This window comes from Brienomyrus brachyistius, chromosome 3 (genome assembly GCF_023856365.1).
Source record: "Brienomyrus brachyistius isolate T26 chromosome 3, BBRACH_0.4, whole genome shotgun sequence".
NCBI lineage: Eukaryota > Metazoa > Chordata > Actinopteri > Osteoglossiformes > Mormyridae > Brienomyrus > Brienomyrus brachyistius.
The window spans coordinates 30,487,450-30,502,331 of NC_064535.1; the positions used below are offsets into that span (position 1 = coordinate 30,487,450).

General features: G+C 45.4%; 1 protein-coding gene across 17 annotated transcripts in view; it reads left to right on the plus strand.

Moving 5' to 3' along the window:
• mical3a (microtubule associated monooxygenase, calponin and LIM domain containing 3a) overlaps nt 1–14,882 on the plus strand; it is a 63,162-nt gene that overhangs the window by 34,406 nt on the left and 13,874 nt on the right. For 10 of the 17 annotated variants that reach the window (XR_007397116.1, XM_049009252.1, XM_049009265.1 and 7 more), the window contains 14 exons: nt 1–16; nt 609–689; nt 1,710–1,817; nt 2,237–2,423; nt 2,826–2,920; nt 3,945–4,035; nt 7,345–7,537; nt 7,871–8,136; nt 9,124–9,213; nt 10,048–10,194; nt 11,561–11,632; nt 12,466–12,579; nt 12,771–12,859; nt 12,945–14,661. The exon at nt 1–16 is cut by the window's left edge and continues 95 nt beyond it. Coding sequence is in view for 15 of the 17 variants with exons in the window: in XM_049009252.1 (XP_048865209.1) it covers nt 1–16; nt 609–689; nt 1,710–1,817; nt 2,237–2,423; nt 2,826–2,920; nt 3,945–4,035; nt 7,345–7,537; nt 7,871–8,136; nt 9,124–9,213; nt 10,048–10,194; nt 11,561–11,632; nt 12,466–12,579; nt 12,771–12,859; nt 12,945–14,661 (3,266 nt within the window). In the remaining 2 variants the exon portion in view is untranslated. Of the gene's footprint in view, nt 17–608; nt 690–1,709; nt 1,818–2,236; nt 2,424–2,825; nt 2,921–3,944; nt 4,036–7,344; nt 7,538–7,870; nt 8,137–9,123; nt 9,214–10,047; nt 10,195–10,478; nt 10,527–11,560; nt 11,633–12,465; nt 12,580–12,770; nt 12,860–12,944; nt 14,662–14,882 lie in introns of those variants that run through there. The other 7 variants (XM_049009268.1, XM_049009256.1, XM_049009254.1 and 4 more) reach the window with 7 other exon arrangements.

Here is a 14,882-nt window from a genome sequence, read left to right on the forward strand (position 1 = left end):
GCCTGTGAAAACTCAGGTGACGAGTCACCAAGTTTGCTGGGTGAAGAGAGCACTGACACACACGTGTGTAGCTATTGTACAGGCCAAAAGTTTGGACACACCTTCTCATTCAATGTGTTGTCTTTATTTTCATGACCATTGGTAGATTCTCACTGAAGGCATCATAACTATGAATGAACACATGTGGAGTTATGTACTTAACAAAAAAGGGGGTTTTGATGCCTTCAGAGAATCTACCAATGGGCATGGTCATGAAAATAAACACAACACATTGAATGAGAAGGTGTGTCCAAATTTTTGGCCTGTACTGTACATGGTTCGTTTAGCGTTTATACAGCTCACAGACTGGTAGGAGCATAGATCCAGCACTTTCTTTTGGATGCACATGTTATGACATCACACATTTGTCTAGCAGATACTGGGTGTTTACTGATACAGAAGCCAGGCAGAGCAGCACCATGTATGAACATGCTGCTTCAGTCAAGAAACTGTCTCTATCACTTACACATGTGGTTGGGATTACCTGCTAATACCTCCTAATACAGCCTGTCTGAGTGCAAATGCTGTCTTGTGTCTCATCTATGTGGCTTGTGACTGTTCTCCTGGAGGCTAAGGACCAGTCCTGGATGGCCCATGTAGAGGACCAGCTTCTCTCTAGGGCCCCCCCTTCCCCCGACATCCTCAGACAGGTAGCACAACGTGGTTTGCAGTGTGGCTGTCTGCTAACCTTCTGCCTTTGCTGCAGCGCGGAGGCCCTGTATAACAGAGGGCCCTCACAATCGCTATAGGAGAGGAGCCTCATATTACTGCACGCTAACAGTGGGCCTTCACTGCTGCTATAGGAGAGGGGTCCCATATGACCACACGCTAACAGTGGCCCTTCACAGCTGCTATTGGAGAGGGGCCCCATGTGATAGCACGCGGACAGGGACCCCGTATGACTGCATGCTTACAGGTGCTCTTCACAGCTGCTATTGGAGAGGGGCCCCATATGACGGCATGCTAGCAGGGGGTGTCTTTCTCTTAAAAACTCCCTGCAATTTTAAGCTTTAACTTCTTGCTCCTGTCATGGGAAAGAGACCTTTTATAGTCAAGTTCATTACTACTCCCTACAGAGAGATGTGCCTTTGTATGGTGAAATTTCACACAGTGGCAAGCTTTTTAATAAAAAACGCAAGAATACACAATCTCTCTCTATTGTCTGCTGTAGTCCAAATGACTTTTTATGTTTGTGGTGAAACTCTGAGAATCAAGAAATCCCCATTCAATTCTTCCCAGTACCACAAGATTATGGTCTTGTTGTCCAATTTGAACATTGAAGATTGCTCATGCCAGATGTGTTGGGAGTGTTTTATAGCTTAACAAAAATGTTTTACTATTGAATTTATTCAATTGCAGTTCTGGAACTGCAAGCGTGATGAGTCACATCTGTTGGGTGTAGTTTGAGGATATGGTATTGTGCAATATGGCTGAGCCACAGACTGGAACAGTGAAAGTTATCACAGCTTGTTTTTCTTCTGTTTTTATACCACTGAGCACAAAGCATGCTGGGCAGCTTTTTGCATTTTTGCAGAAGTCTTCAAACTGAAATTCTTTTCTCCTTCAGTATTTCATATGTGCCAGTTTTTTAAGAATAAAAAATTTGTTTTCTCATTGACTTTTTGTTTGCTTTCCATCTTCTCTGTCCTTTTTCATCCTGTCAACGGTAGAGATATGTTAAATTATACACAGGGGGAGTGAGCTCATTGGCTGAACAGTTAGCCAATCAGCTTCAAACTCATGAGGAACCCAAGCCCTTTCTTGACAAGAAGGAATTGGTAAGAGCCAATGGCAGTTGAAGCCAAAGACTAAAAAAACAGTGTGATGTGGCACCATATTCAGATTGCATTTAGTGTGTAATGCCTTTAAGTACCAGAAGTACAGAATTGTGGTAACCTTATGCTTTGGTATTAACCCTGCTGGTGGTGTGTCAATGCTTTGGTCAATGCTGGATATTCTTGGTATCCTGATGTCAAGAAAAGCTCAGCATCTTTGGTGAGGATGTTCAGTGTATCCTTCTGCTAAGATTCTGCTCATTGACAGTTGCGTTTGGTCCTTTCTGAGGATGCTGCTTGCATTATTCAGTACCCAAGGAGATCAAGGGGAGCCTTTCTTGTTTGCTTAATGGCTCTCGCAGTTCTGGATCTCTCCGATCTTTCCCAGCATCCTCTGAAAGACTGTTTGCTTCGCCACACAGACTTCCCTGCGGAAGGAGTTCCCACAGAACATTGGGGGCAGTGATGTCTGCTACTTCTGCAGCAAACGTGTGTATGTGATGGAGCGCCTGAGCGCCGAGGCCAAGTTCTTCCACCGGAGCTGCTTCAAGTGCGACTACTGTGGAACCACATTGCGCCTGTCCTCTTATGCCTTTGACCTGGAGGACGGTAAGGGTAGCATCATGGAAGTGGCCCCGGATATCGGTTCCACAGTTGGAACCACAGGGTTTATGGTTCATAAAACAGCTGGTAGTGAAAAAGGTCCTGTGTCCAGGTTGTTATCCTGAATTACTTAAAAATACTAAATACTCGCCTGTGCATAGGAGTCGCCAGTTATGAGTGAGAAGGGTAAATAATCTGATGGCCGGATTCTCTTGGATGTAGGGAAGGGAATTTGAGCTACTTTGGAGGTGAAAACAATTAGTGTTGTGGGATCATTCAAGCAATGAGTGCAAAGGCAGTTTTACACCATCGCAGTGGTGCGATACCTTTTTTTATTCTGTATCCAAGAAGAATCTGCTGTTTCATTGCTAATACACCTCTGTTCCCCCATTCCCATCTCTTTCTCAGGCAAATTCTACTGTAAACCACACTACTGCTACCGCCTGTCGGGTCAGGCCCTAAGGAAGAGGCCCGCTGCAGTTGGACCGGTTCCAGCCCAAAAGGTACCATCTTTCCTTCATCATGAATCCAAAGTTTCATAGCATGTTTACAATAAGTATCTGAAGTGTACAGATCTCTATTTTCTATAAGCACTTGTTCTTTACTGGGGTGCACTGAGCCTGATTCCTGTCCCAGGAATGGGACACAAGGCAGGTGGCAACCTGAGATGGATTTTAGTATAGGCAGGGAACATACACTCATATAAGGTCACATGCAATGAGCAGTTTAGAGACATCAGTCCATTTAAATTGGATGTCTTTCTACCATTGGAAGAACATTAGCACCTGAAATAAACCCACAAAGAAATACACGCAAATGATTCACAACATTAACTATTCATTAACTACTAAATTGCCCATAGGACTGCATGTGTGAGTGAATGCTGTGTGAGTGTGCCCTGTAATGAGCTGGCCCCCAGTCCTGGATGGATGCATAGACTTTCTCTCCTGGCCTCTGGAGGTCGGGCTCCCCCTTTGAGTCTGGTTAGGGTTAGGGCTTCCTCTGCTAGCTCCTGGAGGATGGATTCCCCCTTTGAGTCTGGTTACTCCCAAGGTTTCTTCCTTCCAGGGAGTTTTTCCTTGCTACTGTCGCCTCTCACTTGCTCACTGGGAGTTTTTGGGCAGGGCGCTTTGAGTCAATGAATTGTTGTGAAAATGAGCTAAACAAATAAATAACATTGAATTGTTTATGATTAAATAGCAGTAATGCCTGTCAAATGCTTGTTAGCATGGTTTGTGGCAGGGGTTGTATACGTGGGCAACAGAGGCTCTGGCCCCAGGTGTAAGTTGATTGGCTGGAGAATGTCCTCTCCCCTGTTACTCATTGATTCAAAACATATCATAAGCTAATAATAAGTTTGGTCCTTTTGCATAATTTATGGCCGTCCTCAAAAAACATCACCTCTGGTTGCTGGATAACATGACCATCTTGATTGGATGTTCTCTGGAAGATCAACCACATTTCAGTGCTAAGCTGCAAAGCCTTCTGGGGTAAACTAGTTTTCCGGTGTGCTTTCTTGTCCTCTAGGAGAGCCCAGCCATCCTGCCTGATGTGTCAACAGTGGACGGCCTAGCAGGGGCCGAGGCCACACCACCTCTGGTTGATCTCCGGCCTTCAGGTACCCCACTCTCCGGTCCAGGCCGCGTGGCCCTCCGACTCCCAAGGACCCCTGTGGCCGGGGCCCCACTGTGCCATGTGGCCAGACTGCTGAGCCGGGTGCTGTTCTGGCGCCACCAGCAGGTGGTGCCCCTCAACGTGGCAGACTGCCTGTTCCTGTGCCAGCTTATCAGCTTTGGGGTCCCCTTTCTCTGTGCCTTGTTAGGGTTACTGGGGCAGATAGCCAGTGAGTGCTAGACTCTTAGGTGAACATTGATAGAAGGATTCAAGTATTTGAGGAAACTGGCTTTTTTTTTACTTTGTTTACTTTCTGCCCATGTACTGCCTACCCATGTTTCATTTGCTAATTTTTGTTCAAGTTCTGTTTGCTGTTACCTTTGTAAATGTGTGAGCCTGTGTCCCTGTGTCTGCTGTCTTGCTCCTCTCTGGGGCGACCAGTTTATTCCCTGAAGATGTAGCATTGTCATCCATGCTGGGTTGTGGCCATTGTCGCAGAAGGCCAGGAGATGAGACATTGTCTAGATTGCCCTTTGACGTTCCTTTGCTTTGATGTGGTGTCAGGGTCCAGCTAATGTTAATTATTGAGGAGACACTCATTCCAAGGGGAACCCGACAGTAACCCTTGGAAAGCTATCTTCCTCTGGTCTAGATGAGTATAGCTGCTAAACTCTGTTCAGCTTCTCCACATCACACAAAGGATGGTCTTAGTAGGACTCTAAGCTTTTATGCAGCTTCGCTGTGAGATATGTGTCTGCTCCTGTGTCATTCGTCCTTTGTGATTAAGGTATCTGTGTGCTGTGATTGGTCCTCATTCTCTATATGTTGTGTATTTTGTCCTTTGTAATTACTCTTCTGCACACTATATGACTAGTCCCTTATCTTCTGCCATCTATGTGCCTGGTCCTCGGCAATGGGTCCTCTGTGAACTCAGCTCTGTGATTGGTCTCCTGTAATGGGTCCTCTGTGGGTTCTGTAAAGTACTCTGTACGCATCATCTTTCTGCTCAGAGCTGAAGTCCGCATCACACTGTAACCCACTAACCCACAGCTTACTACAGCACAGACTACTGTCCACAAATCATCTGTACCTCTACTGATGAACAGCTTTCAGAGTGATTATATTAAGGTGAACAGTTGTGAAAATGTGACCTTTTCACACTGGACTTTGCATGTTCATTAGGAGAGCATGCAGCTAGATGCTTGTTTTGGATGATATTTCTCACTGGCTCCAGCTTGTTCTTTTATTGCTGTTCTGTCATTTGACATTAACATTAACGAATTGTGCCACTGTGCTTTTGGGCTTTATGTTGTGTCTCTCTGCATGTGCATTTACGTGTGTGTTGTGTGTGTGTGTGTGTGTGTGTGTGTGTCCATCAAAGAAGTTTGGGTCCAGAAAGTACTAATTCAGACCAAGATTTTGTTTCAACCAGCCAGTTTAGTAGTCTGTGAATGCGACTCTTTATATACGGCTTGATTGAAACAAAATCTTTGTCTGGATTTGTACTTTCTGGACCTGAACTTTCCACGTCTGATGTCCCAGAGTCAAAAGTCTTGTATTTTGTTTCTTTACTCATGGTTAAGGTTAGGGCTGGGTAGGGGTTAAGGTTGTCATTGTTAGATCAGGGTTTTGCCCATAGAAATGAATGAACAGTCTCCACTAAGACAGGAATACAAACCTGTGTGCGTGTGTGTGTGTGCTTCTCTCTCTCTCTCTCTCTCTCTCTCTCTCTCTCTCTCTCCTCTCTCTCTCTCTCTCTCTCTCTCTCCTCTCTCTCTCTCTCTCTCTCTCTCTCTCTCTCTCTCCTCTCTCTCTCTCTTCTCTCTCTCTCTCTCTCTCTCTCTCTCTCTCTCTCTCTCTCTCTCTCTCTCTCTCTCTGTCTCTCTGTGAGACGGTGTTCCCAGACCCACACCCACGTTTTACGCAGATGTATCAGTACTCTAACAACACACACAGGTTCAACTGCAAAACTAACTTTTTAAACATATGATTAAGCTCAGTCTTCACACACGCATTGTTCTGAGGGTATTTGAGTATTTAAACCGACCTCTGGTCTACTTGAGCACTTCAAATATATTAAAAATCCAGTACTTTCTAAATAAAGAGAAAAGTAGTGTCTATTCGTATGTGTGCCTTCATCAGTGGATTGTTTTTCTTAGCATGTATTCAGTGCACCCTGTCCTCTGATGCACTTGAGAGCCATGGGACTCCACCCTCGCATATGCATTAAGCACCAATTTGTGCATGGTCCCAGCAGCTGTCAGTTCAGTGCTGAAAATGTCAACCTTGATTAATGCAGCCCTGTAGGATATTACAGGGATCCATAGCTGTTATCCATACTCATAAAGCCAGATATTTTTTTTATCCCTCATGTTATAAGGATGTGCATTTACATCACTGAGGCCAATGTGATACATATTTCCATACTTTTGGGCCAATCATCTGGTACATTAAAGATATATGAAGCAACTACTAATGCAATATGGTATGATATTATGGTATGACCCTTATTGTAATGCAGTGCAATTTGATGCAATACAATGCGATGTAAAATAATATGATGCAAATCAATTCAATATGATGCAGATACAGAAAACCATTTAGAGAGGGGATATCAATCTAAATATAAGATTAGTGGTCAAAAATTGTTGGCCACATTTCCATATAATAAAGGCATAGAGCCTCTTCTAATGATTACATATCAATAAATGGGATTTTACTGCTGCAAAGTTGTTAGAAACGGTATATCAGGGCAATTGATTATAAAAGTAAACTTTTATGCAGGTGCACCAGTGCGAATTGATGAATCTTACCATCCCTAAAATATTACAGTATAGGACTGTGCCTTTGCCCAGTAGGGGAGGCGAGGAAGTATATTCAAGGTATTGAAACAAGGAAATTAAGTACTGACCCTCTCATTAGAGCTCCAGTCTAAATAAAACAAGACTCCTGATATCAGAGGACAGGAGAGCCTTTTGAAAGTCTAGCTCCTTCTTCAGTCTGCCTGCTCACCCATATTAGGCTCTATAGATAAGCTAGTTCTGAAGCTCTTATATGTAAGTACTAAGAAGTACTGGTAAGTATTAGTATAATACAGACATGCCCAAAGTAGCATTCACTGATGCTCCCTGACCAATGTGACCTAGTTTCACTCAGTGGTGTGGTTTGGTTTGGTTGAGTTAAACTGATCTGCGATTGGTGGGCCGTAATGATCCCACCTACTTTGATCTTCAGAGTGTCCTGCTCAGTTGTTCAGCCTTATAGCGGCATCAGTGTGGCTCTGTGTTCTCTCCCCCCATCTGACACTCCCCAGTCGAGGTCAATGGTGTCCCGGAGGCTGGCTTGGCGAAGCGTTTGCGTGGCACACCTGAGCGTATCGAGCTGGAGAATTACCGGCTATCACTGCAGCGTGAGGAGGAGCTGGAGGAGGTTCCAGAGGAGACGCTGGCCGAGCACAACCTGAGCAGCCTGTTAGACAAGGCCACTGACATCGAGGAGGGCTCCAGGTCAGTGTCCCAGGCAAGGAAGGCGTGGTGGGGGATGGCTACAGTAAGCAATCTCCTGGCTAAGGAGCCTGGTTGGCAGGCTCTTCGTTGTGGAACAGAGGGTATGTGCAGTAATGCCCCCCAAGCTATTCAGGATGTGTTTCTGCAGGACCAGTATAGCAGGGGGTATAGGAAGGAACCTAATGATGCACACACACCTGAGCCTCTCTAAGTACTAAGAACTACTGATAAGTATTAGTATAGTACGGACATGACCATGATGTGAACCCACACACATCCACTCTGTTTCCTGTGGCCTTGCTGTCACACATACCCTGGTGCCCTCCTTCACAGCAGCTCTGAGTCGGAGATGGAGGACGAGGAGCGACAGCAGGCAACCTCTGACCTGGGTGGAGTTCCCTGGAAACAGGCTGTAGAGCTGCATGCCAGACTGAAGGGGGTCACTGCTCTGGCCACGGAAGGGGAGGAGCAAGGGGGGCGGCCCAGTGCCGAGGGACCTCAGGAAGATGAGGAGGTGGACGAGGATGAAGAAGAGGAAGAGGAAGAAGATGAGGAGGAAGATGAAGAGGAGGATGAGGAAGAGGAGGAATCCAGCGATGGTCAGTTGTTTTTTTTTTTTCTCTCAGCCTACTGAGGGGGGCTGTTAACTAGTTAGTAAACTGTTAACTGATTTGCATTAATCAAGTGTTGATTGCGTGTCAGGGAGGCAGCTCGAGGCCTCATGGAGCCCCTCCACCCCTGGGATTTCAGTGGCTAATCCTGCACATCTCGATGCTCCTTGGTAGTGCAGTGGAGTCTCCTCTTGCCATTGTCTGTCTTCTGACTCTCATCACCTGCCTTTCATTATGTGTTAACTAGGCGAAGTAGAGACTGCATTGGCAGGCAGATAGATCCCACTCCAGCCCCTTTCACAGTGGCTTCGTTGATTCTTCTTCTTATGCATAGAGAAGCAGCTAGAAATTGTTGGCCTCTTAACAAAATTTTAGCTTGGTGCTCCCCAAATTATATCATCTAACAATTTTACATATTCAAGGGCCTGTGTAAAGTATCGGACCCCCTGAATCTGCAAGGAAATTCATATCCCTCCAATGCCCCAGATGACTGAACGTTATAGCTACTTTCAGGAGAATCAGACACTGAGAATAGTTTTCAATAATTGCTGTACTTGCTTGTATCTAGGTCTAAAGACAAATCCTACAATTGACATATGAATATACACTGGAACAATATATACATTTTGAAGAAAATATTTTAATCTAGCATTTGACAGTAGATAAAAACTATAGGATAGATTTCTGCAAGCCTGGTCCAGTACCTTTCCTCTTTATTCCAGTTTACTCAGTACTAAGTCATGGGTGCAATGATGTGTTACACAAATGTCTAACACAGTCCATGCTCCCTACAACATCCTCTAGCCATGCATCTCTGTTTCCTGGTATTTGGTGCCCACTGTAGGGAATGCCTGGCCCACTGCCACCCTATCTGTGCCTCATTTCTCTCCTCTGTCCCTCCATGTGTCTGCCGCTCCACCTTTGTCTCCTTTGTGTCTGGCTCATTGCCTGGGCTGTCGCTCCCCTTGGTGGCAGAGGGGGAGTACTGCCCCTGGCAGAGGGAACTCCAGTCAGGTCTATGGTTGGAGAGCTGGGCAGATGAAGAGGAGACTGGTGTTTTGGAAGGTAGCCCTGCCCGCGTACCCGTTTTGCGCTCACAGGACCGCGGGCCACCATTAACCACGCGTGTGGCGTGTACATATGAGCTCAGGAGTGTTCTGGTGATGACCTCAAACCCGACTCACATCAGCAGTACATCAACATTTTAATACAATTCTGATTTAACTAATAATTAACAAAACAGCATAATGGCTAAGTGGGTGCTGGTGTCACCACTGGGTCCAGCCCCCCCGTGTGTTCTTGTGAGTAATATATGTATGTATGCGTGTGTATGTATGTATGAATATACATATGTACATATGTATGTGGAGTTTGCATGTTTTCCCCATGTCTGCTTGGGTTTGCATTAAGTTCTGTGGCCAGTTCAAACATGAGTGAACCGGTAGGCCTAAATTTCCTGCAAGTCCCATAAGCCACTCCCCCCAGCCCTGATGTATATGCTGAATCCCTATGCCCCTCTGGTGAAATAAACAGTAGATGGAGCTGAAAATTAAATGACACAGCAAATTGGGAGGTGCTGTCTGGTCCGGAGGAGCCATTTTACTCTTCACGGTTCTGTGCTGGTTCTTCCTGGGTTTGCGGGCTAATAGCCATTTTTGTAGGATCAGCACTAACCCTGCAGATGCTCTTGCCGATAAAGAGTTAATACCTTCATTCTTTCTGCATGTGGCCTCTTCCTTCTCAGCAAAATGAGTGGTTTTCCTCCTGGTCTTTAACCTCTTATTATCGCTCTCTGTCCTATTTCCTCTCTCCCGTATCTCCTGAAATTGACTGTCTTTGTACTTCACTCTCACTCTTCTGCATCCACAAAACCAAACACCACTACTGACCCTTATCCAGCCAGGAACCTCCCTGCTGAGCTTGGCCCCCAGCCCGGCAGTCATCCCGCTGTCCAACTGAATGTCCACTGGATGCACGTCCACCCCAAGGGGGCCATGGAGAGCAACGGGGAGGCGCTCCTAGCCTCTCATCCCTCACGCTCCACAGGTAACTCTGCTGGGCATGCGGGACTCGCTATCAGACCACCCCATCTTGTAGTTTCACATCCCTAATGAACCCGTGGCTGGTCATCGCTGTCTGTCCCTTTCATTTCGGTTTGTCATCTACGTTTTTTTTTTCCTGATTGTTTTCTGCATATGCCTTTAATTTGACTGGGGTGTCTTCAAAGTATATATACTATCTATATCTATATATATATCAGTCATATACTATATACTGTATATACTATCTGAATCTATAAATATTCATTCAAAACCCTCTGTTTTGTTTAGATATAGCCCCCAGGCACTAATTGGCCGGACTCTTTTTTTTTTCTGGAGGTAGCACTGTGTTTTTTCAGCTTCTGCTCTCTTGCACGGCTTCACACACACAGCCGCACACACGCGTGTGCATGACACCGTGTCAGAGCATCCGACAGGCATGGGGGAGGAGTCTGTCTTTGGTCAGACATACAGTACTGAGACAGGCCTTAGCTTTGAATTCTGATCATCATGCACTGGTTCTAAGTTCTTAGTACATCTTTCACAGGAAAACAAATAACAGATATTGCTGGAAAACTGAACTCATCTTGCGTAAGTTGGTTGTCTGTCCCTGTGATTTATTTGTGCACATCTGCTCTAGACTTTGATTAATTTCTGAGTATGGTCTGCCCCGTTTCCTAATACTTCTCTCTATGCCTGTTGGTCAGCACTGGTGCTCACATTTGATAGTGACAGGGTTAGCCTGGGCCTCACTTCGCAGGGATTAATCTGCCAGCCTAGGTTTGTTAGTCTTCCTTGTCCTGGAAAGACTGACCAGTAGAGTTCTCTGTGCCTTACCAGAAAGAAGTGGTCTTCAGTCTGGTTTGATATTGCTGAACAGCTGTTTTACCTTGGATAATGCATGGTGCAATAACGGTTGTGCCTGTCTCTGGATTTGGCAGTGACTAAACGAATGTTAAAACCTTCTGATTTGGGCTCATGAACGTGTGCTGGCGTGGAGAGCCTGTCTCTAGATGTCATATTAGAGAGTTGAATCCATAGCTTCACTCACAACTTTCTCTGTTTGTTACACCACTTATTTTTATTATAATATTTCATATGCAATTCTTATTTATTACAATTATTTTACGTGCATACAGCTTAGTGTCTTGAATACAAAAGTTCCTGCCATGTATACGTGTCTATATAAATATGGGTCACTGTGAATTACATTAATAAATACTCCATAACTTGATGACACATCAAATGATTCTTGATACTTTCCTAAATTCAAGTTCACCTAATGTTCTGTAGTGTAGATGTTTCAAAGAGGCCCAGAGATTACAGTCATGTTTTTACTCTGAAAAGTTACTTATGTTGCCCTTTGACCTCAGAGCCCTGTGACCAAGATGATGACGCAGAAGCTGGAAGCCCTGATGTGGAGCCTGGCACAGAGCTGGATGAAGGTACATAATTGAACTGGGGCTTATTGTATTCTTTGAATGGAGAATACATATGGTTGTGGGACTAGTCTGCCTCTGATAACAACTGAAAAAAGTAAATGATGGATTTTTCAAACTTCACAAACACATAGGGTGGGTGAAGATCTGGAAGTGATCAAATTTTGAGGCAAATTGCACCAAAACTGAAGCGACACCGCTAATTGGCAGCAAAAGAATGGGTGACTGTAGAAGATACTTGAATTTGTGAATGTGATAACTAAAAAGCATTTGACGGATCACATTTCCACTTCACAAGTACATTATATGGATGAAGATCTTCACCTGATTTCATTTTGAGCCAAATCACATCATAATTGAAGCAGAAGTGCTTGATGGGAAAGGAAAGGAATGGCAGCTGTAGAAGACACTTGACTTTGTGAACACAGTAACTCTTTAATTAAGCATTTAATTGTTTTTCAAACTTACCAGTTACTTAGTGGTGGCACATAAAAGGCCAGCTCTGGTGAATCAGATTACATTGAGACAAGTTAGAAAGTTAGGCTCTTAATAAATGTCTTTGAAGAGGTGGGGACTGTGTGTAGGGAGTTTAGAGATTGTAGAGGTTGGGGGGGTGTGAGAGAATAGGGATTAGATGGGGGGGAGGGCTAACGGGGTCCTTAGGGGAATACATTGCTGCTGTTCTGACAACATCTTGTTTATTTAGCTATGAGCTTCATGAATGTAGATAACCATGAAACATGGATGAAATGTATATTGTACATTAACCTACTGAGACCCCTTTTCAGGGATTTTTTTCTGAAATACCAAAGGAGTAATATATGACATCCTCTCCACAGAGGAGATTCCATCAGATACAGAGACAGAAATTCATTCACAGCAGATTTCGGAAGACAAGCTGTCATTGGCAGATGAGGAAAGGTACAAAGGTGACACATCACCCTGTGATCATGGTAATTTTTAACTGTGATTAATCTGTGTCTTGTGATCCTGCCTGCTACCTTAACTTCATCATTATATTCTCTTTATAATATATTTTGTTGAACATTACTGAGCTTCTAGGTTTGCTGAAGCCATTTGTAAGCTTTATTAAGCTCATCTCACAACGATACTTGGCAAGAACTTCTGTTTCTCACTTTTTTAGAGCAACCAGCTCAGCCGGTCTGTCTCAGACTGTCTGTTGGTGATGGTATGGTTTCTCCCCTTAAAGATACTCAGGAGCCTGAAGCACAGGTATGAATCACTACTTTCATACATCTGTTTCTGCTCTTAATAATTCAGTCCTTGAGTGGGGGTTAAAAATCTGTTTATTTTCCAGGTCACTCAGAAGGCTCAAACTCCTGCCTTGGTTAAATCCCCCGATTTACACTTTTTCTCAGAACCATTAGTTGGAGAGGAAGTCAAGCCAAAGGTGAACTCTCCTGTCCTGGATACTAAGAGTCCCGTGTCTTCATTTTCCCCCATTTGCTCTCAGCCTGTTTCACTGCCAGAAACGGTTGCCCCAGAATCCTCAGTGACCAATGGCCAGCCCTGTTCCTGCTCCTCCGCAGGGAATGCGCTCTCACCAATATGCACCCGGCCGCTTCTCTGCAATGAACCTGCAGCGAGCCTCTCGAACTCCCCAGAGCGAATGAAAGCCTCATCTTCAGTGACATCCACATCACTCTCCAAACACATTCCTACAAAGGCTTTGCCTGAGCTTTTGAAGCCATTGGGCTTCATGGAAGAAACACCTCTGAAGAAGACGGACATCATCGAGGAGTTTTGGTTGAAGAGTGCAGAGATCAGGAGGAGTCTAGGTCTCACTCCACTGGAGAGGAGCAGACTCCCAGAAAAAGTTGTGAAGACCCATACTCCTGACTCCTCCTCACCTAAGTCGTACACCCCTGAGGACCTGTCAGAGGATCTGAGACCCCCCTTCATTGGCCGGGCCGTCATCCGGAGGCTAAATATTACTGTGGAGGGGCAGGTCATCACAACTGTGGACAAAGAACCCAAAAGCACTGGCTCTGAGAGAAGGGACCTCAGCAGCAGCTCAGGTTTGGGCCTCAATGGAAGCTCGGCCACCAGCCAGACGTTAAACAACTCTGACTCTGCCATGCTGACCCCACCTTCCAGCCCTCCCCCACCCCCACCCGTCGAGAATCCGCCTGCTGTTAAGCCAAAGAAGCACCAGGTAGGGTGGTCCAATATGCCCAAGGAGACTCCAGGACCAGTCCAGGGGCCTGTGCCTTCAGCTGTTCCAACTCATACCACAGCAGCTCTTGGGAACATGCCCATCACCCCAGTGGTGGTGAAGCGAGAGAAAAGCAAACCTCGGCGAGATGATGTTCGTAAGTCTTTTGTGGAGAGTGTGGATGAGATCCCATTTGCAGACGATGTAGAAGATACTTATGATGACCGGACGCCAGATGCCAGTGTGCTAGAACGATTCTCCACCCCTCCCAATAGGAGGCAGGATAAGAACAAGCTCCCTTTCCACCTGGCCCTGGCTATGGAGAATGGCAAGCCCAGTGTCATTGCAAGGGACACCCTGTCCAAGCAGCTGCCTAAGATGGAGTCTGAGGCTCATAGAACGCCCCAAAATGTTGCTTCAGATGTGTCAGGGAAGAGTATGAAGACCCCTCAGCCACCTAGCTCTTCGTCGACATCAGCCGTGAAAGCTCTGGAGTCGCGAAAGCATGCATTGACACTCTCTGAGCGTTTCATCTCTGGACATGCCCAGAAGAGCCTGGACAGTTCTGGGGCCTCCTCCGAAGGTTCCTCAGCGGGCAGGATCAAGAAGCGCAGCTCCCTTTTCTCTCCACGTAAAAACAAGAAGGAGAAGAAGAGCAAGAGTGACAGCTGCTCCTCTGGCAAGCAGAGCTCTGAGGATGCTCCCAAGCACAAGTCCCTCTGGAAGGTGGTGTTCTCAGGGTACAAGAAGGACAAGAAAAAGAAGAAGATGGACAACAAATCCTGGTCCAGCACCCCCTCCAGTGCTGCTACCATGGGCTCGTGGAAAAGGAGATCTTCATCCCTCGAGCGGACATTAGGTTAGGCGGGATTTTTTTAATTCACTTTATGAATACAAGAAGGTTGGTAACAATTACTTAAAGCTGTCATCTATAATGCTTTATAGATGCTTTCATGATGCATCATAATGGTAGGTATAAGAACTAATAAAGCATTACAATACCTTCTATTGACAGTCTTATGGCATTATAGTGTTCATTATAGCACTTAATAAGCTCCAATGAAGCTGTCATCTATAATG